The sequence below is a fragment of the Gobius niger genome (assembly GCF_951799975.1).
Source record: "Gobius niger genome assembly, chromosome: 15".
NCBI lineage: Eukaryota > Metazoa > Chordata > Actinopteri > Gobiiformes > Gobiidae > Gobius > Gobius niger.
The window spans coordinates 22,671,262-22,695,024 of record NC_136866.1 but is presented as its reverse complement, the minus strand read 5'-3'; the positions used below and the strand labels follow the sequence as shown (position 1 = coordinate 22,695,024).

At 41.2% G+C, this 23,763-nt stretch overlaps 1 protein-coding gene across 4 annotated transcripts in view; it reads left to right on the top strand.

Annotated features, from left to right (window-relative positions):
- The window catches only part of klhl29 (kelch like family member 29), a 591,085-nt gene that overhangs the window by 302,692 nt on the left and 264,630 nt on the right, over positions 1-23,763 (top strand). For 3 of the 4 annotated variants that reach the window (XM_079572681.1, XM_079572682.1, XM_079572683.1), the window contains one exon: positions 12,383-12,874. In XM_079572681.1, the coding sequence (XP_079428807.1) occupies positions 12,383-12,874 (492 nt within the window). Of the gene's footprint in view, positions 1-7,686; positions 7,944-12,382; positions 12,875-23,763 lie in introns of those variants that run through there. The other variant, XM_079572684.1, reaches the window with a different exon arrangement.

Below are 23,763 nucleotides of genomic sequence, written 5' to 3'. Positions count from 1 at the left end.
AGCTGGAAGACATTGTGGAGAGGGTGCTCAGTGAAACTATCGATTTAACAAGTCGGGCTATTGCTCAGTCATTGAGTTCTGAGATGTTGGTGATTTTAAATGCAGTGCAAGTGATTTAGTCTGTTGTGTTGGGAAAAAAGTGAAATACTCATATATATCTCATATTCTCAAACTCTTCACTGGAAAACATTATACAGGGCGACGGTGGCGTAGTTGGTAGAGCGGGTCGTCTCGTGATCGGAAGGTTGTGGGTTGAAATCCCAGCTCCCGCAAATGCACACTGTCGTTGTGTCCTTGGGCAAGACACTTCACCCTACATTGTCTCCAGTGTCTGCGTACATTGGTGTATGAATGAGAGTGTGAATGGGTGTCTGGTTCTTTACTGTAAAGCACTTTGATTAAGGTAGAAAAGCGCTATATAAGTTGAGTCCATTTACCATTAAATTAACTTTCCTCTATTGAAATACTTCCAAGTACCCCCAGGGTCCACATCTCCCGGCTGGGGGGGGGATCAATTCCCAAATGTTGCATCTAATTCTTGCATCAGATTGGGTAGGCAAGTTTTCTTAACGGAAGGACAATTTTTTTCATTGTAAAATGACAGAGGGCCGAAGCCGCCAATTTTAGGCCAAAGTAAAGAACTACACTGGAAAAATTACTTCAAATTGCTTGAATAAAGGTTCTTTATGTTGAATTTGAGTCTGTTTGGACTAATCTAACATAAAGATACAAATGGAACAAGCACAAAAAGATGTGTTTTTCACTTGAAATTATATGATATAATCTGAGTTAAGAAAATAATGACTTTTTCCATTGGCGATAAGATGTTTTATCTGTTCTAAGGCCAGACCAAATCTACAGATTCTTCAGATTGAATCTCTTAATTCAAGTCGGTTTCTCTCATTTCTTCCTTAAAATTATTATTATTTTTCCAGTGCACTTTCTACAAATGCCAGAGTTGTACGTAATATGACCTAATTGGGTGTATTGACAGTATTTCTCCCATTTAACCCTTAAAATGTTAAAGTACTTTCTGATTTGTGGCATAATTTATCTCAAAATCATCTTGAGGGCCAGAGGTTCTGTGCTGGAGGGCCGGATTTGGCCCCTGAGCCTGACGTTGCCTACCCCTGGTTTAGAACATATACATATTAGTCTCCTAAAGAGTAAACAATACATACAATAGTAGAAAAAAAAAAGTATTAGATTGTCTCTGCTTGAATCAGACAATACAAATTATAACAGGAGAGACCAAGACCATCATTTGGGCCTTAAAGGAATAGGCCACCGTTTTTACATACTAAGATATGTTCTTACCTCACTTTAGACGTGTTAATATATCCCCGTCTGGTCTTTGTCCGTGCGCTCTGTCACGCAAACGGAGCACATACGCTGCCTCTCCCACATGTCATATAGCTCCAAAAAAGCTCACGATAGAAGCTACCAAGCTCTTCCACGTGTTCCCTATTTAAATAAAGTTACGTGAAGTGTTTTCATGCGAAGTATATTTACACAGAAATGTAACATGTCGATTTTATAAGCAAATAAAAAGGGGGACTATATTGTGAGGCGTAATGATACGAGGAGCACAGCGTCCGCGTAGTAACTCCTAAAGACTTCCCCGCTCACTTCCGTCAATAACCTTTAGGAGTTACTGCGCGGACGTTTTACTCCTCGTATCATTACGCCTCACAATATAGTCCCCCTTTTTATTTGCTTATAAAATCGACATGTTACATTTCTGTGTAAATATACTTCGCATGAAAACACTTAATGTAACTTTATTTAAATAGAGAACACGTGGAAGAGCTTGGTAGCTTCTATCGTGAGCTTTTTCGGAGCTATGTGACATGTGGGAGAGGCTGCGTATGTGCTCCGTTTGCCTGGCAGAGCGCACGGACAAAGACCAGACGGGGATATATTAACTCGACTAAAGTGAGGTAAGAACATATTTTAGTATGTAAAAACGGTGGCCTATTCCTTTAATGTTTGATATATTAAACAATAAAACATATCCAAGCTCATTTATATTAACCTCCTCCTACTATACCTTAAGAGAAAGTGCAGTTTCATATTAAAGACATTGGCTTTTCCCCTGGCCCAAAGTGTAAAGTAAAAAAATAATGAACAGAGATAGTGAAGCTAAAACATTTATGACCTTGATACATAAACCCACAAAATAGAGGTAGATAAAAGAAATTGCTCAGTCTGTATCAGAAGCCGGTGGGTTTTCAGCGCAGGTTTAAACTCGGCGGCCTCTGTACCCCCCACTGCGGCCGGCCTCCTGCTGTGCTTCAGGCCTTTAGGGTAATTTGTCCATGAAGTTCCCAGTTTTGTGGCACGAATTTAGCGAATCCACTCAATTATTGCGGAAAGTAAAGCACGTGAACCAGCCTCCCTCCCGCCCACGTCCTAACGAAGCACAAACCATGCATTTGACAGAGGGGCCAGTGATGCACCTTCACTTGGTACTTTTATGCCACAGGATAATAATACTCGGATAATATTTTGTCCCTCCTGCTTGAGTAAAGCTATTAAACTTCACTATCAAAACAACACTATTTACTTTTTTTCCTTTTCTTCTGTAATTTTTTGGGTTACTCTAGTAGTTATAAAGGCCCCATACTTGATTTTTGGATCCTAATGATAATATTGCACCATTTGTTTTGTCTGTAAAGCAGACATTTAAAAAAGATGAATTAGCAAGCCATTTTTATTATTTTTATTGTTAATACAAGTCAAATTCAATCTTTTTTTTAATGCCCAAATATATATTTTAATTTAAATTTAAATGCTTCTCCGCTTCTGACTTTTAGCAAATGTATCTTGTGATAATCTTTGTATGTTGCACTGACACAGACAGCATGTTTGGAATTGCCCATATATGGTCATGTTTGAAGCAGTCAGAGGGGGGAAACGAAGAAGAGGAAAAAAAAAATGCTGAATTAATTTTTTCTACTAAATAAAGAGATTGAGACATGGGCTGTTTCTCAATTGCCTGGATCCTTTAAAAAACTCAATCAATGCTTACAAAACGTTCTAGGTCAGGAAACTGTTTATAAACTGACTTTGATTGGATGTCTTACTGTTTGAACATTTTGGATTGAATAAAATAATAATGCCAGCAAGAATTAACAAGAAATTCAATTAAAATATAAAATATAGCCTATTTAGCAGGTCCAGTAGCCGACTATTGGAGACTTACATTCACAGACAATCGATTAATCGTGAAAATAATCGGTAAATAAATGACCTTGACCACTGTGATGACCTGGATTCCGTCCGAAGTGGTTGAGACGCCGAGGATCCTCGCAATTGAGAAACAGCCAGGAGCAAAGTGGTTCAACAGCCCATAAATACTTATACTTAAGGAACAGGCCACCATTTTTGCATACTGTGATATGTTCTTACCTGAGCTTAGACGAGTTGATACGTACCTGTCTGGTCTTTGTGCCTGCCCTCAGTCTCGCAAAACGACCAAGGATGTTGTTAGCATTTAGCCTCTCCTAGCATATTCCTATGGCTCCAAACGGGGGTGTAGTTGGAAGCGACCAGGCTCTTCCACGGGCACGCACAAAGACCAGACAGGTATGTATCAACTCGTCTAAGCTCAGGTAAGAAAATATCACAGTATTTTCTTACCTGAAAATACTGTGATATGAAAATTTTCTTACCTGAGGGCCTTTTTGCGTGCCCTCAGTCACGCAAAAAGGCCAAAGATGTTGTTAGCATTAGGCCTCTCCCAGTGTATTCCTATAGCTCCAAACGGGGTGAAGTTAGATGCGACCAAGCTCTTCCATGGGCAAGGCTAAGCTCAGGTATGAACATAATTATCTCAGTATGTAAAAACGGTGGCCTGTTCCTTTAAAAGACGGACAGCGCTAACCAGGAAGCTAATGAAGCTAACATTAGCTTCATGCTACGTTGGCTAACTAGTGCCGTTTTTCCGCTTCTACTGAACAATTTGCTGTGAAAAATTCCATATGGACTCGATTTTGGCTTGGATTTATTGGTGTGTGATAAATATGCTAATAGTCTGCCAGAAAACGGGTAAAAATAGTGACAAATTGCGACTCTCCCGAGAGGTTTTCTAGCGATGCCGTCTGTGTCTATCCGGGGTTTGGACGTTTGAGTTTAGTCGCCGTTTCAATCGTTAATCATTTAATACTTAATTGTGTGAAAACATGACTTAGTTTGACGGTGAATATGAGCTGGAGAGAGACGTCAGCCGCCCGGTATGGCGTTTGGCACGGAGAAGCTTGGTGTTGCATATTGATTCGCCTGCAGTGCGTGCCGTTGCAAAGTGAGAGTGGCGTTTTTTGCAAAGAAGCCAGCTCCTTCTCCGCACTTCACTGAACCACGGGCCAAAAAGTTCTCTGCCAACTGTGCCAGAATTAATCAACACTTTCTTTCAACCGGAACTTTTTTTTTTTTTTTTTTTACAGAAAGTTTGTCTTTGAAATGGGGAGTCTTTTTTATTTCTGTTTTAACGCTGCATTTTAATGGTGTCATCACTTGGAGAATAAAATTGAAAGGAGAAAGAGAACATTTGCAGAAATGTTCACTTGGATGTCAATGCGAGGCCAAGGAAAGCTGATAATTTTATGAAATATGTTTTTGTTCATTTGTTATAAAACTTATAATCCCCGAATCCGATTTATTCTAGTAATAGAATATATATTTGTTGTCTTTTGCTTTAGTGTCAAAACAGAAAAAAAAAATACCTTTGTGCATCTACCTTTTTATCAATCGTGAACTAGCAGCGAGTTGTTTACACTGAAGTGACAGGATTGCGCCCTGAAAGTTGTAAAATGTTCTTATAAATTGATTCCATGTGAAGAATTGTAATGTGAAATGTATTAGGAAAGTGATTAAGTCGTTCAGACATTAAACTTTTACTGCTTCCTGCTTTCATTACACAAAAAATATTTAGGGCCTTTAAATTCAACTTATCATATCACAGCATGAAAGGTAGAGCTTATGAAACCCAGTCCCTCAAAGATCCATGGCTAAAATGAATAGTAAACATTTGACTTAAAGCACTAACTAATGCCCCTAGAGGCCGTAAGCGCCACTGCAGGTGTCGTAACATGTTGCGATTTTTTACTTATTAATTGTCCGTGAGAGAAAATACTACGCTGACAGAAAAGACAAAGGGAGAGAGGGATATTGTACATCCAATTGCACAACGGAGATCATTTTTCCCCCCACAAACTTGGCTGTAAATACTGTTTAAGTGGCGCTAGCTCACAGTTAGCTTTGCCTGTTAGCCTGTTAGCTTCATCTTCGTAATTCCATTAGTGTGTATTGGTGACACCTACCCGGTGCCAGCGAAGTTGCAATTGTGGTCATCAGGGGGAGATGAAAGACCCCCAATCATGCCATTAGCACTTGTATTACCCCAGAGGGACTACAAAAAGGATGTATTAAGGTAAACAAGTTACTTAATGCTGCTTTAAATATAGTTGTTTAAATATCTGTCTTTTAGTGCAGGGAAATATGGCCTAAAACTACAATATCATAAATCACAATAACAACATATTTGACAATATAATAAACAACAGACCATATACTTCAAACTCACAGCCTGTTGGGAAGATTAATTAGATATTTTATTGCTTTTTTTTTTAGCACCATGCTAATTTCCTCGCAAATATGATCTCCTCAAGCAATTTACATCCTTCATTTCATTTCAGGGGAGCTGAGCGTAACATTAACTGTGATCTCTGTCTGCACAGGGTCGTGACTTCAGTCAAAATCAGCCAGAATTACATTGTGTCCACAACGATATAACAAATTACAATATAAAAAATTATACTGGTATACCGATATGTGATACGATATGGCTCACCCCTACTTGCTATTATAGTGATTATTTCTGTGTATTCATATGGAAGCTGCTTTTATTCCAGCGATATTACTAACTCATTCAACCGGTCTCTTTTTCAATGATCTATTCATCCCTGAATATAATGGAAAAAAGGTTTAATTGTGAATATATTATGACCACAATATGAATACAGTAATTTCCGTTGCACCATCACTTTTATATCTGGGTCAGTGCTACGGCACCTTCCATTTCTTTTGAATTCAGCTATAAGCAGTCCTTCTTTTTTTATCACCAGGATTCATTATTATCAATGATGTCTCCCAGACCTTGAAAATGTAATACGTTTTGAATTATTTTTCCATACCATTTGACAAGAATGGTCGAAGCTACAAAAGCGGGCGAATGAAATCCAGCTCAGTGCCACTTAGCTCAATGACATGTGAATTATGAACTGTCCTCAAGAGCGCTCTCCATCTCTCTCTGTCCATCGCCGTCTTTTCTCTCGTTGTCTCTTTTTCCACATTTTATAGCAAGTCTTGCGTCATGAATAAGGTGTTCTTTCTTCTTCTGCCTGCAGCCTCTTTGCATGCTGTTTTAGCCTTTTGCCCCCTCACACACTGGCTTGGCTATTTTTGGAGCTTGGTCCAGAGCTCGAGGTTTAGTCGAGGGGGAGAAGCAGGAAGCAGAGCTGTTGGCTTGGAAGCAACAAAGGAAGGAGGAAAAGTTGGAAGCGGGGGAAAAAGACAGTTTAGCCCAATATGGCTGCCTGTACCCGCGGCGCTAATGCCCAGGGCGGGCGAGATGATTGGCTCTGAGGGAGTGTGTAAACATAGGCAGATCCACGGATAACGGCGTGGACCATTGCCTGGTGGGGATGCATTATGTTGCAAAATAAATCTCTCAATCTCGTTAGCATTGTTGATCTTGGGCAGGGATCGTGCAGGATTCTAAATATTGAGCACACGACACCGTATCAAGCCAAGGAAGCTAATGTTTCTGTGGGGCATTAAAAGCTCCATCTTAGTTATTTGCATTTGCAGCATTAAATATAAACCACAAAATTCGACTTGCTATTATTACCCGTGTAAACAGCAGCGTAGCAAAACAATGACTGTCGCTGAGGTCGGAATCCCATTACTGTACAGCAGTGGTTCCCAAAGTGGGGTCCGGGGTCCTCTGGGGGGCCTCAGAGGCACTACAGAGGGGCTCCCAAAGCTTGTGTGTATAACAAGTAGGCTACAGTGAAAAAAGTCAATTCTGAAAGAAAAATACAGTTATCTGGACAAATGCACCAGTTTAAACCACTATTTAGCCTACTGTCATAGCTAGATGTTACTTTTAATGTCATTTTAGCTGTAATATAATAACAAATTCTTTTGAATGGAGTCAATTATTAGGATTTGGGGGGCCCCGAGAGATTTTCTGATCAATAAGGGTGCCGCGATGTCCCGGACTTTGGGAATGGCTGCTATACAGGGTTTCTGTAGTAGCGTTAATGTCGTAATTTTAGTAAAAGTGATATTTTTGACGACTAAAATTGGACTAAAACTAAATTTAAAGTTTTTCATGAGACTAAAACTATGACTAAAATGTCCAGATATTTTAGTTGACTAAAATAGGACTAAACTTCTATTGACTGTCTGAAAGAGCCTCATATCATGTAAATTCACTGCTAAAGGAACAGCTCTGAGCTTGGTTCATGTGGGAGCAGCTCCATGAAGCAAAAGACCTTGATTAAATATGATTATAATGAATATTATAAATGCAAAGTCGACTAAATTTGTAAACCTAGCCATCATAAATAAATAAAAATAATAATAATAATTTAAACATAACAAAAAAATACACCTTTTGATTGTCTGGAGCGGAGAACAGCAACTCTCGCGAGCCGGTGCGAGATCCAAGATGGCGGCGCCCGTCTGCTGAACATCAGAATATTTACTCCTCGGGAAAAGTTTTTTCTTCTTCATTCCTGCACCTCATACCGGAGGAACGAAGCTTTAAATTAAACAGCGCGTCGACAGGGTCTGAACAATGGACAATCGACCCGCATCTGACGACACTCGCCAAGAGCGTAAGAGACAACGGATGGCTTCTTCATCACTGAACTCAGGTAGCGTTACTATCACAGACACAAAACAACAGGCTGCGCGGACATTATTGGCAAACTCAGCGAAATGAATTTAACTCTCACACATCCGGGAATAAAAGAATATCACTCTTGTAAACGCTACATAAAAGATTCTGCGCCACCGCCGGTAGTTTCGCAAGGACCACATCGAGATACTTCAAATTACGCACGGATTCAGTCAACTCTCACTGCGCAGCAATAACACGAACAACATCGCCTTTACGTGAATACCAGAGGAAACGAAAGAGGACACGGAAGAATAGGTGAAAGATTTCATGAAGAATCAACACCTGCTCCGAGAGTAGACCGCGGCTTTTTTTTTTTAATATCTCGTGCGCCGCATCATGTCCAAAAGCGTCATCATCCTCAACAAACAACAAGCGACCACGACCAAGAGTCTGAACGCTCCAAAATAAAACAAACTGTTCAGAAACAAGCAACTCACTATTATATGGAGTAAATTCAAAGCAATGACCCGCTGTGACAAAGTAGAGGTTTAGGTTGTTTTGTCCAATTTTGTCATATTTTTTGCAATATCCAACTAAACAGTGAAGCAGAACTATCCCGGGTTTGTTATTTGTTATTTGATTAACATTCACTTTTCAGTTGAATGATCACACACACACACACACACACACAGTGTTTAGTAGAAATCCCTTTTTTTGTTGTGCAAAATTCTCATTTACTTTAGTTAATAGCATGGTAATCAAACACTGTAATACTTACCACCTGGTCCAGACAGAGGAGGTGTGTCCTTCGAGATGAGCCAGACGGATGTAGTTTTGACAGACGACTGCAGACACACGGTGCATGCCGGTTAGATTTCTGTCCGACTTGCTCCAGACAGGCTCTGATGTTAGGTTAGGTTAGGTTACTTTATTTATACCCATGGGTAAATTTATCTTGCAATTCTGAGAACTAGTCAACACATTAAAACACATTATACAAAGATAAAACATCATACATATTTAAATATAAAGCTTGTAAGTGCTCCAGATGCTAAGAGGATGTGCCTTTGGTACAGATACAACTGAAATTTAAGCCACTGGACAGTAATAAAGATAAAAATCCGTGTCAGGTGCAATTTAATCCCTACTTGTTCATCAAGGAAAGGGCAGCGGGAACAAAACTTTTCTTAAAACGGTTCGTATGGCTTATTGGCATCAAAAACCTACGCCCGGATGGAAGCAATCGAAACTCTGAATGCAAAGGATGCTCAGCGTCTTTTATGATGCTTCGTGCCATCCTCTCTAACTGTTTATCATGCAGAAAGTCCAAACTGGTGTGAGGCTGGCCAATGACTTTACTTGACCACTTGACCAGCTTATTCGCTACATCTCTCCAAAGGCTTCTGCAGCGGCTCCATGGCCCCGTGCATGACGGGAAAACGCCCACCTGTCAGCGGCTCACGCTCAGGTGATTGGATACGAGTCTGCTGCGATCAAAAACATGTGAAAAACAATATTCATGTGGGCAGCTATATTGATGGACAACTGTACAGAAATGAGAAAATAAAACTATATATGATCATATGATATGCTTAGAAATGTTGTTGCACCTTCATAAACATTATATTACGTCACAGTGATGTGCATTATTTGTGAGACATGGCACCCGTTTCTTACACCGCCTTTATTCGATTGATTCAAAACATTCCCACCTACCCTTCCAGCAACACATTTATAGCTTACTGTCTTAATTTCTCAATTTTCTTTATTAATGCAGCCATCCTCCACAATCTCCATCTATAAATTTGTAAATACTACATGCTGTAAATATAGTCTCCCCTCGATCTGTCTGTTAAAATTATATTACTAATGATAACAAAGATACAGTATATTTAGTAAGTTTTGTCATGATGAAATGTTTGTGTAGTGAAGTCTGACATCCAGATGTAAAAAAAGAAATGAGCTGCACCATTCATTAAATGTAGTTAATTTTAAATAGGCCAAATGTGAAAGGCTCAACATACAACGTTAATGAACCATGAAGACCTATCAAGTCACATATTAGTAACTAGTGACACGGAGACATGGAGCATGTGATCGACCTCTCAAAACCAATCTATTCAGACATCATGAAGTTAAAAGGAATTTGATGATTATAAGGCGGTGGAAGCCAGAGCAGGATGCCTAAAACGAGCCCAAGAGGAGATTTGGATGTAATGAAAGAAATTGCACCAAGATTTTGCCAAAATATCAATGTCATTCATTTTGTACCCCAAAGGAAAATGGTGGAAAGGACAAGATTCGACGAGTTATATTAAAAGCAGGATTAGTAGTTTTTAAATAATGAAAGTTTCTGGCAGCACATCACAATAATTGCACCGGTTTCAGTTCCCAATCCAGATGGGGCCTTTCTATGTGGAGTTTGCATTATTTTACGATCAAGGTCGGCTCTCTGGGTGCTCCAGATTTCCTCATGAACTTGAAAAATTTAATCTTGGCTCCATTCAAATGGATTGATTATCTGTTGTAGAGATCTGGCCCGGCCCTTTGCCCCTGACTATATTGATCGATGGGACAAATGAAGAGAACACATTTTTGGATGGGAACGTTGGTGTCTTCCCGGAACCTTAATAACAAAATGGGGAAACTGTTTTGTGATATGACACATTTTTTCATAACACTGTACAAAAAGACATTTCCTGCTTAATCAAGCTTTAAACCTCCATGTCCTCCGCATTTTTAAAGCCCGTAATCCAACATTGGATCGGTTCCGAGCAGTTCTGCACTCAGTGTGTTCAACACGGCGCCGTGGTCCAAAGATAGACCTTGTTTTGACTAAATCATTCCCACTGCTTTGTGGAAGGAACTCTAGGCAAACTCTTCACCGGCCCCGGTCTCTGCATTTTAGAGCCACTGTCTAATCCCCACAGAGACATTATTTAATATTATAAACGCAAAATCTCAATTTTCAGGTGGCCAAGAGCCCCCATAAGCATGTCCACTATGAGGGTATGTTCGTGTTAACTATAACTAGAGGTCGACCGATTTTTCCAAATGTCTGGTCAATAATCCTATAAAAACTTCAATACTCCAGCAGAGGCCAATTTTGTTTTATTACTTAAGGTGATTTAATCATAGTTTCTGTCTCAGCTTTAATTAGTTGCAGTTAGCATTAGCATACTGTTGCTAGCTGCGGCATTTAGCGCCGGGATTAAAGGAATAGGCCACCGTTTTTACATACAAAGATATGCTCTTACCTCACTTTAGACGTGTTAATATATCCCCGTCTGGTCTTTGTCCGTGCGCTCTGCCAGGCAAACGGAGCACATACGCAGCCTCTCCCACATGTCACATAGCTCCAAAAAAGCTCACGATAGAAGCTACCAAGCTCTTCCACGTGTTCCCTATTTAAATAAAGTTACGTGAAGTGTTTTCATGCGAAGTATATTTACACAGAAATGTAGCATGTCGATTTTATAAGCAAATAAAAAGGGGGACTATATTGTGAGGCGTAATGATACGAGGAGTAAAACGTCCGCGCAGTAACTCCTAAAGGTTATTGACGGAAGTGAGCGGGGGAAGTCTTTAGGAGTTACTGCGCGGACGCTGTGCTCCTCGTATCATTACGCCTCACAATATAGTCCCCCTTTTTATTTGCTTATAAAATCGACATGCTACATTTCTGGGTAAATATACTTCGCATGAAAACACTTCACGTAACTTTATTTAAATAGGGAACACGTGGAAGAGCTTGGTAGCTTCTATCGTGAGCTTTTTCGGAGCTATGTGACATGTGGGAGAGGCTGCGTATGTGCTCCGTTTGCGTGACAGAGCGCGCGGACAAAGACCAGACGGGGATATATTAACTCGACTAAAGTGAGCTAAGAACATATCTTAGTATGTAAAAACGGTGGCCTATTCCTTTAAAAATACCATTGACTCTGTGCATGACTTTAAATCATAAAAACGCTGCCCAAGGTGAACAGACAAAGCACTTAAAATGTGTGTATTTAATTATATTCTTGTAATGTTGCAAGTACCTGCTGAACTAATCAATGAAGCGAGCTTTGTGCTTTTATTTTGGCGTGCTGGATTGAAACAGGAAGTCACTTCTTGGGCGGAGTTGTTATGATTGATGAAGTTATGCACAGAGTCAATTGGTTAAAACTAACTCAGCGATTGAATTCACCAGGTTCTGTGGTGTCCATATTCACTGAGGTTTAGTCAAACTTGTAGCCAACCAATTATCATCGCAATGTTTCTCGGTTCCCCTGAGCCCTAGAAAATTGTGGGTGGACTTGTTTTAAATCCCTGACTTTGATCTTTCTAAGGCAACAAACTGGAAGTCTTGCTTTCGGTCCCGCAGATTTTGGCTTTTATCAGAGCTAGATCGGCCAACAATCCCCAATCATTGGCCCAATGCAGGTATATTGGTCGACCTCTAACTCAAACGTCTTTCGTCTCTCCTTTCAGGTCCGCCATGGCCCGCCCCGGTCGTCGCCGTGAGCCAGCCGAGCCTGCTCCCTCACACCTACACCCTGGCCCACTCCTACAGCCACAGCGTCACCGCGCAGTCCCCCATCATCGGGGTCACGCCTTCCATCCAAACCCCGATCCCCCCCCAGCACCCCCTCATGACCGCCCACTTCCAGTCCACGCAGCAACCCCCCTCCATGGTGCTCAGCCTGCCCGGACAGCCCCCTTACCCCTCCAGCGTCCACCCCCCCGTGGTCACCCCGTCCCCGCTGCAGGCCGGTCACGTGGTCCACCCCAACCACCACATGGGCAACGGTCACCTGGCGCACCCGCACCCAGGCCACGCCCCGTTCCTCCACCCCCCGGCTTTGCCCCTGACCAACGGACAGGCCCAGCTGGCGGAGGCGCAGGACGGGCCCAACAGTTTGCAGATGCTGCGCACGGTGGGCATGGGGAAGTATGAGTTCAGCGATCCGGGACATCCGAAAGGTAAGGCCACGCGGATATTTCTCTCCACGTGCGCTCTTCTTAACCATCATTTCACTCACCAAAAAAAAAATCAGTCCTCAGGGATGTAAGACTGGCAGAATTATGGCGTCGTATCATCAAAGGTCTCAGTTCTTGGTAGAGCTTCTCTAATTTGTCTTTTTGATGAGGAGTGGGATTCCCTAAACTGATCATTGCTGCTTTCGGATGGGATGGCTTGAGATAAGTTGTGAAACATTTTTACCTCTGTGAGTTTGTGCAGGTGCGCCAAAGTAGGTTAAGAATGAATTAGGATTTGGCTTTTTGATGATAGCTTATATTGCCTGACCAGATTCCTGATTATCGCTGCTTTTAAATGGGATAGCTGGAGATCAAGTTGTGAAAATTGAACATTCTTGGCTGTGTTAGTGTTAATGTCTTTGCCCCCACATTAAGCAAGCTTTCAGATTTGGGTAAAGCTGAACTGGAGAAAACCGTTTTTCCATACTGAGATATGTTCTTACCTGAGCTTAGACGAGTTGATACCTGTCTGGTCTTTGTGCGTGCCCGTGGAAGAGCGTGGTAGCTTCCAACTTCACCCCGTTTGGAGCCATAGGAATACATTGGGAGAGGCCAAATGCTAACAAAATCTTTGGTTGTTTTGCGTGACTGAGGGCACGCACAAAGACCAGACAGGTACGTATCAACTCATCTAAGCTTGGGTAAGAACATATCTCCGTATGGAAAAACGGTGGCCTGTTCCTTTAAGGCGGGGGTTAAGAGGTTAATGTCTTCGCCAACGTGGGCCTGAAATGAGTTGTTCTCTTGGTAAGTACAGTGTAGAAGTAAGGACTTGGTTAAAAAAAGAGAGCACTACATCTACAGCCGAGCATGGGTTTGTCACGCTGCAAATCGAGGAACTCGCACCTCATCTGAACGCCGAAACTCGAAACCATCTTCCCACTAATGATGTTGTGATATGGATATTGTTACTCTTGGAGAATCAGTCACTTTTTGTCTCGACTGACAGCCTTGATTTCTCTCCCAGGCCCGCGAGGCATCATCTCTTAAATCACCGCTGACCTCCTCTGACATGACGCAGCCCGGAATGCAACACCCTCTTCCCCTTTTCTTGTCGGTGCACCATTGAAGTATCGAAATGCCAGCGGTCATAAACGAGGCCACAAACACTACAGCTATAGCAGGTTGTTAAAATACTAGTTGACACCGGAGCCAGTTTTCTTGAAAGCAACTGCAAGGTCAAGGAGAGTGAGAGGTGGAGCTGGAACGGCTTTGATGCACAAGTTATGACCCGTGCGTACGTATTGTGTTGAGATTTAATTTAGACTATTATTAGAGCGAAGAACCTAAAGAGTGCAAGTGACATTCTGAGCAATATTGAGTATTGATTGAGTACTATTCACTGGTAAAAGGATATATAGTGAAAACAAATAAAACAAGTTATTGATTAAAAGGTCCGTTAACAAGGTACTATATAAGTCAGGTTGTTGCCTGGCTCTGCCATACTCTTCCATGTCCATTCCACGCAGGGAATGAGTCTGGTCACGGAGCAGTTTGAACGGCTGGGCCTAACACGCACAGATTGTCAGTGAAATAAACCAATTAGCAATTAGTGGACGTGACGACAGCTGTAGTCCAATTTAAAAAATATGAAGTGAATATAAACTCATGCGGAGAACGGGAGGCAAAATCCTCAACTATTTCATCCATGATTAGTTTTGGCTAATGTTAATGGAACTAACAACATAGTGGTGCAGCGAGTTACGTAACCTTGTAATTTGTCTGTGACGGTCGTGATTGGTTCGGCCTTAACCGCCAATCAGCAACTTGTTTAACGTTTGTGGCCAAACCCACCTTCTTTCGCACAGAAATGTGGGTGTGGTTTATCAGGCTATCAGGTTTGTGCCTATAACTATACAAGCTATCTATGCTACTATTCTGCACTGTCACTCAAAAAGTTGTCACTTTCCGAAGTGCCGTCAAGCACAAGCTTAATATATTACCTGCAGTTACGCGTATGACCTGAGGTGGCAGTAGTGAGCATAAAATGAGAAACTTGCATTTAGGCCCTTTAGAGATATTTGTAATGTTTTAAACATGCAATTACCAGAACTGTAAAGTCAGTGGATACAAAAATAGCTTTGTAAAGGTTTTCTTGGGACTACTAATCTGATTAACCTCTTAACCAAGCACATTTTCCCCAGTTTGGTTTAACCCAATTCTAAAAGCTTCTTGACAGGACCTTACAACCTATAGTTTTTCCTCTCATTGTTGCTGCATTGTCGTTACTTTTCGACCCAAATTTGGTCACTTTTTTGTTGCTTTTTCATGCTTTTTGTCAAGTTTTTGGTGTTCTTTTTAACATTTTTTGTTGCTGTTTGTCACGTTTTTTTTACCCTAATGACTCATTTTTGTCCATATTTTGATGCTTTTTTTCAAGTAGCTTTTAGGTTTGGGTAATGGCGAGCTGCAGAAAACGTGCTTGGTTAAAGTGGGGGTTAAGAGGTTAATAGAGTATCATTTTAAAGCGTCGATCACCTTTCCCAGTTTATTGAATGTCACCTGTGCCTGTTTAGATTCTCCAGCGTTTGTTTTGATCGTGCACCGTCAGTCGTTTCCGCCGCTTCATCTTTCGTCCGCTTTCGAGCTGCCGTGCCGTCCCGGAACAGCAGGCGAAGGAAGCCGCTTTGTCCCGCCCGGCCTTCTATCCCCGGCGCATCGTTTGAAGCCTTGTTGACTTGTGCTGTGTTTCGCGGAGGTGCTTCGCAGGCTGCCATAAATTGGGTGTTTGCTTTTAACCTTGGGGGTTTATGACGCAAGTCCGCTGGAAACAGATGTTGGCTATTCCCCGAGCAATTTTCACATTTAATGGCGCTTTTAATTCCGCTTTAGATTGTTTTCTTTTCCCTTCATTCATTTGGATCAATCAAAGGTGCGCAAATGAACTCGTAGATTGGCGGAAAGCAATTATTTTTCGCGGGCTGTCTGCGATACATTGAAATGAGCACAGGTAGAAATGGAAATAGATAATTAGACTTGGTCCCGTGTTTGTCGAAAAGAGCTTTTTGGCTTCTGCTCGATTGACTGTCCGCTCTTATTAAGCATTTGCATGTCTAAACGTATTGACCCAGTGAGACGAAGCAAGTCCAGTTTAATTGCCATTACAGTAGCCATGTGAAATCGTCTTAGAGAAGTATTAACAAGTGGAGGTTTGTTTTTTATTCTAGTGGCATAGACCAGTAGCCCTGGTGAGGTGTGCTTTTATTGATGCCAATCTCTTTTACTTTGGACAAAAGTAATTAAAGTGGTTTTGATTTAGATCACAGATTAGTACTTCTGTGTTTAAGAGATTCTGCCGTTTTCAGATATGAACTTGATACAGTTTTCTTACAAAAGGACTGAGTTATAAATGTTGGAAGTTAATTACCATTGATGGGTTGATAAAGGGATTTCGGAATGGAGCTCAGTTTAATCAGAGGGTCAATCACGTGTGATTGTCTAAGGGGAATAGAGGTGGCCAATATTGACAAAATAAATATCTCAATGTTTTTGGGGAGACATCCTCGAACAGTGATAAAGTAAATCATCAGAAACATGTAAAAATGTGCTGCAAACATCTTAATTAACATTGTTTTATCGCTCTAAAAGATAATTGTCCTCAACAGACTTTGAAAGGGCAGAATAAACGTCCCACCCCCCTTTTTTCACAATTTCCCCCTATTTTTTTTTTTACCAGTTTCCCCTATTTGTTCCCCATTTTTTCCACCTGTTCTTCCCCAATTTTTCCCTAGTTTTAACCAATTTTTCCCAGTATTTTTTCTCAATTTACCCCATGTTTCCCCCTATTTTTTCCCCTAGTTTTCCCCCATTTCCCCCCAAAATTGTCCCTAATTTTGCCCAATTTTTCCCCCTACTTTTCCCCATTTTCCTCAAAAATTTCCCTAGTTTTGCCCATTTTTTCCCCATATATTCCCCCAAAATTTTCCCTAGTTTTGCCCAATTTTCCCCCATTTTTCCCCATATATTCCCCCAAAATTTCCCTAGTTTTGCCCAATTTTCCCCCATATATTCCCCCAATTTTCCCCTAGTTTTACACCATGTTTCCCCCTAGTTTTACCCAATTTCCCCCCATATTTTCCCCAAATTTTTCCCTAGTTTTGCCCCATTTTCCCCCCAATTTTCCCCCATATATTCCCCTAATTATTTCCTAGTTTTGCCCCATTTTTACCCTATTTTTTCCCAATTTTCCCTGAGTTTTACCCAATTTTTTCCCCGTTCTTCCCCAATTTTTTCCCTAGTTTTACCCATTTTTTCCTTTCAATTTTTCCTCATTCAATTTTTCCCTAGTTTTCCCCCATTCCCCCCCCCCCCCCACTATCCCCCCCCTAGTTTTGCCCCAATTTTTCACATTCCCCCAATATTCCCCCACATTTCTTGACACAGGAGATAAACTCAATGTAGTAATTTTGCATATCTTCTAAATATATTCTCTTGTTGTAGACGATATATTGCCTCCTCTAAAGGAGAGCAGGACGTATCAGACATTGTGTGATGATGCAATTGTTGGAGCCGTTTTGTTCTCCAGTACGAGCAGCGCAGGATTGTCAATGTTGAGTTTACACCGTTTATGTTTTTTTCTCACTTCCTGTCTTCATTCCACAATCACGGTTTCTGAAAAGTACAGGAAGAGGAGCGTGCATTGTTGCGGAGCTCCAGCTGCCGCTAAGTGCTCTTGTGTGTGTGCACCAGAAGAAAGGCCACGCTAAAGTGCCTCCACTCCGTGTTTGAATGCGCTCCCCTGTCCTTGTGCCATTACCCAATGTCGATCACTAATTCCTATTTAAAGTCGCGCTGGAATCGTACGCTCGAGGAGGCACGGCGTTCAGGCACTCCATTTACAATTCGACCTTCTCCCAGACCTTTACCGGATTAAGTCTGCGGGACGACCTGCTGTAAGGCGACACGGGGCTGTTGCGCTACGCCGGCCAAACAACAACATGGAGGGCAGGGGATGCAGATGTTGCCACGTCTCAAAAGCGGCGGTATTGGATGTTTCATAACTTAAAGCCACACCGCGGAGCTTTTCACCAATAAAAAACCTCTCATGTTCCATATATTGGTGGGGGAAATGTCATTTTATGGAACAGTCATCGATCCCTAGTTCCTAAGCAACAAAACACCTGAACTCATCCTCTGGCGGCTTAAAAAAAAAAAAAAAGCTCTCATTAAGGTGCACTGAACCGCATTTAGCCACAGCTGTAGTTCTAACTGTGCTTTTGTACGATTTCCCTGTACCTTTCAACATCTGTGGTTAGGCTTTTCTTCACTTCCTGTTTCGTCCATCTGCCGCTCCGGAGGATTCACGCTCAGTCGCATGGAGTGTGTTTTAGATCAATTTACGCTGCATAGTAATGGAGCCGGGCTCGGAGTGACTGGTGCCCTGTTGGAGTGACTTAGTGTTGGAATATGGGAAGAAAGAAGAAGAGTATCTGCGTTAAAGCCAAACACAGTATTTTACTTTTAATTTAGTTTAACAGGTGTCGACTCCAGTCAGACGTTAATCCCTGATTTGTCTTGATACATGGACAGACTTGGAATACAATAACGCACCATTAACTCTGAGTAAACCGTTTTAGTACGGCCCGGTAAGTCCATAGTGCTTACAGTAATAATGACGAGTTATGTGGTACATCTTAAGTAATTACAGTGGTACTTCTATATTCAGTGGTTATTAATAGATAAAAAGGCCTGTAAATCCATGGTTCCTACAGTGGTAATTACTAGTATTTATGTGGTACATCTATGGTACTTATTCAAGGATGCCATAGAAACAGTTCCTAGGTAGTAAATGTGGTACTTCTAGATACATTCAGAGGATGTGGAATAAGTAGCACAGAAATGACTGTAGCAACACAGAGCTTACCATTTCAAAACAAGTTTCAAGCACAAGGAAAGCACTATAATCAAAATAAAGACTTGTGTGTTATTAGAATTATTTATTTATGTATAAAGTCGTCATGTCAGTACCAGTTTTTTAGGACTTGCCACTGAAAGCACCCAGTAACTACCACTTTAGGTATCTGGTAGTTTCCATTCAAAGTACCCATTATCAGTACACAATCAAGTACTTACATTGTTAACATAGAAACTGCCACTGTAAGTATTTAGAAATTACTACTGAAGTTCACTGTGAAGTACCGCTGTAGTTACCTAAACTTACGTAAGTACCTGGTAATTTACCTCCTGTAAGTACCATGGATGTACCACAGTAACTAGGAGTTACCGGGCCGTATTCTGGTGTTACCAGATCGGGGTTACTCACAATTATATTAACAAGGGCTCTTAGTGCTGCAGAGAAATAAAAATATATCAATATATCTTAGATATCGATATATCGCCAGCCCTACTAAGAGGGAAGAAAACCGATTTAAAAGCTTATAATTGTTCAACTTTTCTTGGAACTTATGAGTCACAGACTTAGACTTGCAAAACAAGGGCTTCCCACCTTTTTATTTATGAAGGAATAATAAATGTTTTAATGAAGCGTTATGAACCCAAAGCGCTGCCACGGCTGTAGTTTAATGATAGCCGCCTTTGCAGTCGCCCGGGCCGCGCCGAACTCCCCCTCTCATAAACTGAGCCACGCTCGACTTGACGCTCTCCCGCTCCGACAGAGGTCTCACAAATGAGCGCGACCGGGTTTCCTCTGCAGCCATTTTCATCATTTCATAATTTGTCGGTAATTAAATGTTGACAGCGGAAAAGCGCCCGCAAACGTACTCGTGCGTCGCACAATCTGCTCAAGCTCAAAAGGGTTTAGAGGAGCGCCATTAGTAAATTGCTCTAACATTACGACATATTTGAACAGTTATAAACACTGAAATGACTTGCCGAACCTGACAACTTTAAGTGAGTGGATGCAGAATGTGCCGCCAAGTGCTTATGTGGCAGCTTTTCTGTCTCCTCAAAGGCAAAGTCCTGGATTTGCGCTCTCGACTCGCCGTAATCCAACAACGCGACGGCCCAGCGACGGCCCTGCGCTGGCCCGTGCCCCGCCGGACCAGACCGTCGACTTGCACGTCCGCCTTGGAGCCAAACAAAGCAACGACAGAAATCTCACTCCGGCTTGTGATTATTTTTTTTTTCCTTTTTTGGCCTCGCCTCCAGAACGCGAGCAATTTGTCTCCGCTCCGCATCACTGGGCGCATCAACAACAGGCAGGAATCGGCGTGCGTGGAGGCATTTTCTCTCGCGTTTACTGTATGCTACTGTGCAAGTGCCAGTTACGGCGGCTTTAACCTGGGCCCCCCCCCCGCCGAGCGATGCCAGTCACCGAGTTACATCCTGCCCCCGTGAACAGCGGGGATCATATGCACGTCTCTGTAGTGAGATCTGTGCGAGCATTGTCTTCACACACTGCCCACTCATCATTCGCTTTAGTGTCTTTGTCTTTTTTTGTTTCGCTCAGCAGTGGATTCCGCCACAGTAAATATAGGATTGACCCGAGCTTGCATGTTTAGCACACTCGCACTGCCTACTGAGTCTCCAGCTCCTTATTGTGGCTGCTCATACATCTACTTAAAAAGCCTTTTATTCCTCACACTCTTACATTGTGGGATTTTATCATATTGTTGACTTTTCTTGCATGTATTTCACTAGAACTTTTCTAGTGAAATACATGCAAGAAAAGTCAACAAAATCTCTTTTTAGGAGCAGCTATGTTTTAGCCATTGGAAAAATCTATGTCCCATTCATAAATCAGGACCTTGTTGCAGTCGAAGGTTGTCTCGAGCTGTAAATGCAAAAATCAAATGAATCTACAGAATGATCTTTCTCTCATACATTATTTCTGGTCTATTATTTTAATGTCTACGCTGAGCTTATTCGGCATAATGAAAAAAAAAAAAAAAAAAAAGTTTTTTTGCTACAGATACTGGAGTATGAGTATCTGCCGATATCTGATATTTGCCGATACGAAGAGAGTGAAAAATTGACTTTATTGATCTTAATATGGAGAAAAGGGTCACTTCATGTTTTATTGTCATTATGTAACAGATTGATTTTCAATTATATCTATTGATAAACTCTTCGATGAACATTTAACAAGGATCACTGGACGTTTCTTCACTAGATATCCTTGGGTAAATGACAGGCTTTAGGTTAATATAAATAACTCACATGAAGTGATCTGATCATTACAAATATATTCATTTATTTCTTAAACTAAAAAACAAACACTTGGCTTCGGCAGTGGTTAATTTTATTTTATTTAGCTACTTTAGGTATTGCTGATGCAAACCGTTTAATTTTGCGCCGTAATGAAAATTTGTGGAGGATAAAACTAACTCAGTGATTGAATTCTCCTGGTTCTAAGCTTCAAAATGACATACAGCATGACCCATATTCACTTAGATGTAGGTGGTAAAATTTGTGTTTTTAAGGCGTCGAGAGCCAAAACAGGTATCGGTTCAGATCGGATATTTGTAGCCGATACCCGATATCGTATTTTTTTCCAGTATTGGCTCCGATATCCAATACCTGTATCAGCACAGTGCATCCCTAATCCTAATAAAATACTCAATTTTGTGCACCTATGACATCCCTTTTTCTTAAAATTCAGAATATATCATGTATTATGAACAATATCGCAATACTCTTGAATATTGATATTGTATCGCGAACTCTGTATCGGGGAAAAACCTATGTTTTACTTTACACACGGTAACAACAACACTGGAGGATGAAAATATGGTTACTTTTTGTTCAGGCTGATTTTGAGCCAGGATCTTGATCAGGATGACCAAACTGGAGGGGTTGGCCTGCCGTGCTTATAGGGGACAATGAAAGAGCCTTATTTCAATATAATTTTCCCCCCAAAACCTGTTTCCAGTCAAAAGTATAAGCCACTTACTTCCTGGTTGTTTATTTTGGGATCAGATATATCATTACCATAGATTAAGTTATGTGTCCATTTCCATTCTAATCACCATACCTACCATGTTATTCCACTTTTGCGTAACATGCAGTTTCCACTCTAATACCATGCTATTACTAAGCTGTAATAAAGTGCTCCAATGCTCTGCCGAGGTGTCCATACATGTTTTAAAAAGCCTGAATAATCTGTGCTATAGGACCTTTAATCTCCAGTCAGTTGGCCCGGGGATAATCACACATAGTTCCTCTACCTGGCTGTGCTACTGTGCCAGGCAGCGCTCTCACCCACCTCCCAATTAATGATCACCTTCACACCGCCCACTCGCTCTCACTTTAGCGTCTTCCTTTTGTTTTCCTCTCCGGCGGAAACCGTTCCAGGAAACACTCGCCCGTGCTTTTGTGCTCATCAATACGCCGCCGCGGCACGATGGAGTTTGTCAGCACATTTTTTGAAATATCGCCGTTGTTGTTTAAAGGGGGCAATAAAATAACAAGAGGACACAGAAGGAGGCGAGAGGCAGCGGAGGAGGGAAAACCTATAAAGTGGAGACAGAGTCCGACGGTGTGCGTCTATTGAGCGAGTCGTTGAAATCGATGGCCGTCCTGATGAATATCTAGGGCAGCGCTCGGCAGGCTCACGATCCTGGCTGCAAATTTGATTGAGGTGCTTCTGAAGCTGAAAAACGCATTCACGTCCGAAGGGAATGGATTATTTTCACCATAACTTATTGAAAGGCTGCTAGATTGCGACTCCGATTGTAATTTTATTATTTTTTTCCCTGTCAGACAGTATCTGCTTTCTTTGCCTCTCAACCAATGCGCTGTGTTCAGTAGTTACCGGGGCATTAAAGTCATTAAAGCAAATATGACACTATTTTTGATAAAACATAAAAACTTTTATCCAGGTTTATTTAATTTGACCATATTTGTGATGTTTATAGCTTCACTTCCTTATTGGACACTGACAGGAAGTGATTTAGATAGAGGCAAACAATTTTAAACTGCTGCTGTGCCAACCACGTTATGGGAAATGAGTCAAACTGCTGTGGAACTTTACCTCTATCTATGTCACTTCCTGTCAGTAGCTTAAAATATCAAATGAAAGCTTTTCTGTCAACATTATTACTTACAACAGATTTTATCCATCTAAATGAGTCATATTTTCAAGAGAAATAAAACCTGTCTTATGCACTTTAAAGGGACTATACGGAGTTTAAAAATGTTAAGGTTATGTTCCAGCCATGTCCTAATGTGTAGATTGAGCCCAGACCTGTTCACCACAACTGCCTCTAAAATCCTGCACCTTATAATGTTAATATAGAAGGTGCAGTTACACGTATGACCTGAGGTGGCAGTAGTGAGTATAAAATGGCGAATAAATGACTTATGCCAGATATAAGGCCTTAAAAATAATTTAAAAAGCATAAAATTAGATTCAAGCTTGCAGTAAATGTACATTTCATAGAAAATATATTTTTTCCTTAGACAGAACCTGCTAGGGCTGGGACAAAATATCGGATCAGATTTGGATCGCAATTCTTTGTGCTGCGATACCAAGTATCGATCCTTTTTCAAGTGTCGCAATACTTTCAATAATTGTGTTTGGAAGCATTTTTCTCCTGCACTCCTTTGTTTTCCAGTAACAGCTTTTTGTCTTAATGCACTTTTCGAGCTTAACACTACAGTAACTGTCAAATGGCAACTTTAGTTTACTTACTATATTGCAATAGATATCGGCCCCTGAGTATTGTGATACGTATTGGATCATAGCAACATAACTCACTGATTTTTTTTTTACTATATCCATCTGTCAGAAATACCAAAACTAATTCAGCTGCAGTTTGACTGAAATTATACACAATCTTTTGCTCAAAGGTTTGACGCTGTGCCCAATTTAGTTTGGAATATAAAAATTCCCCTCAATCCTCGGTTTTATTGAAAGTTTCCAAATCTTACGA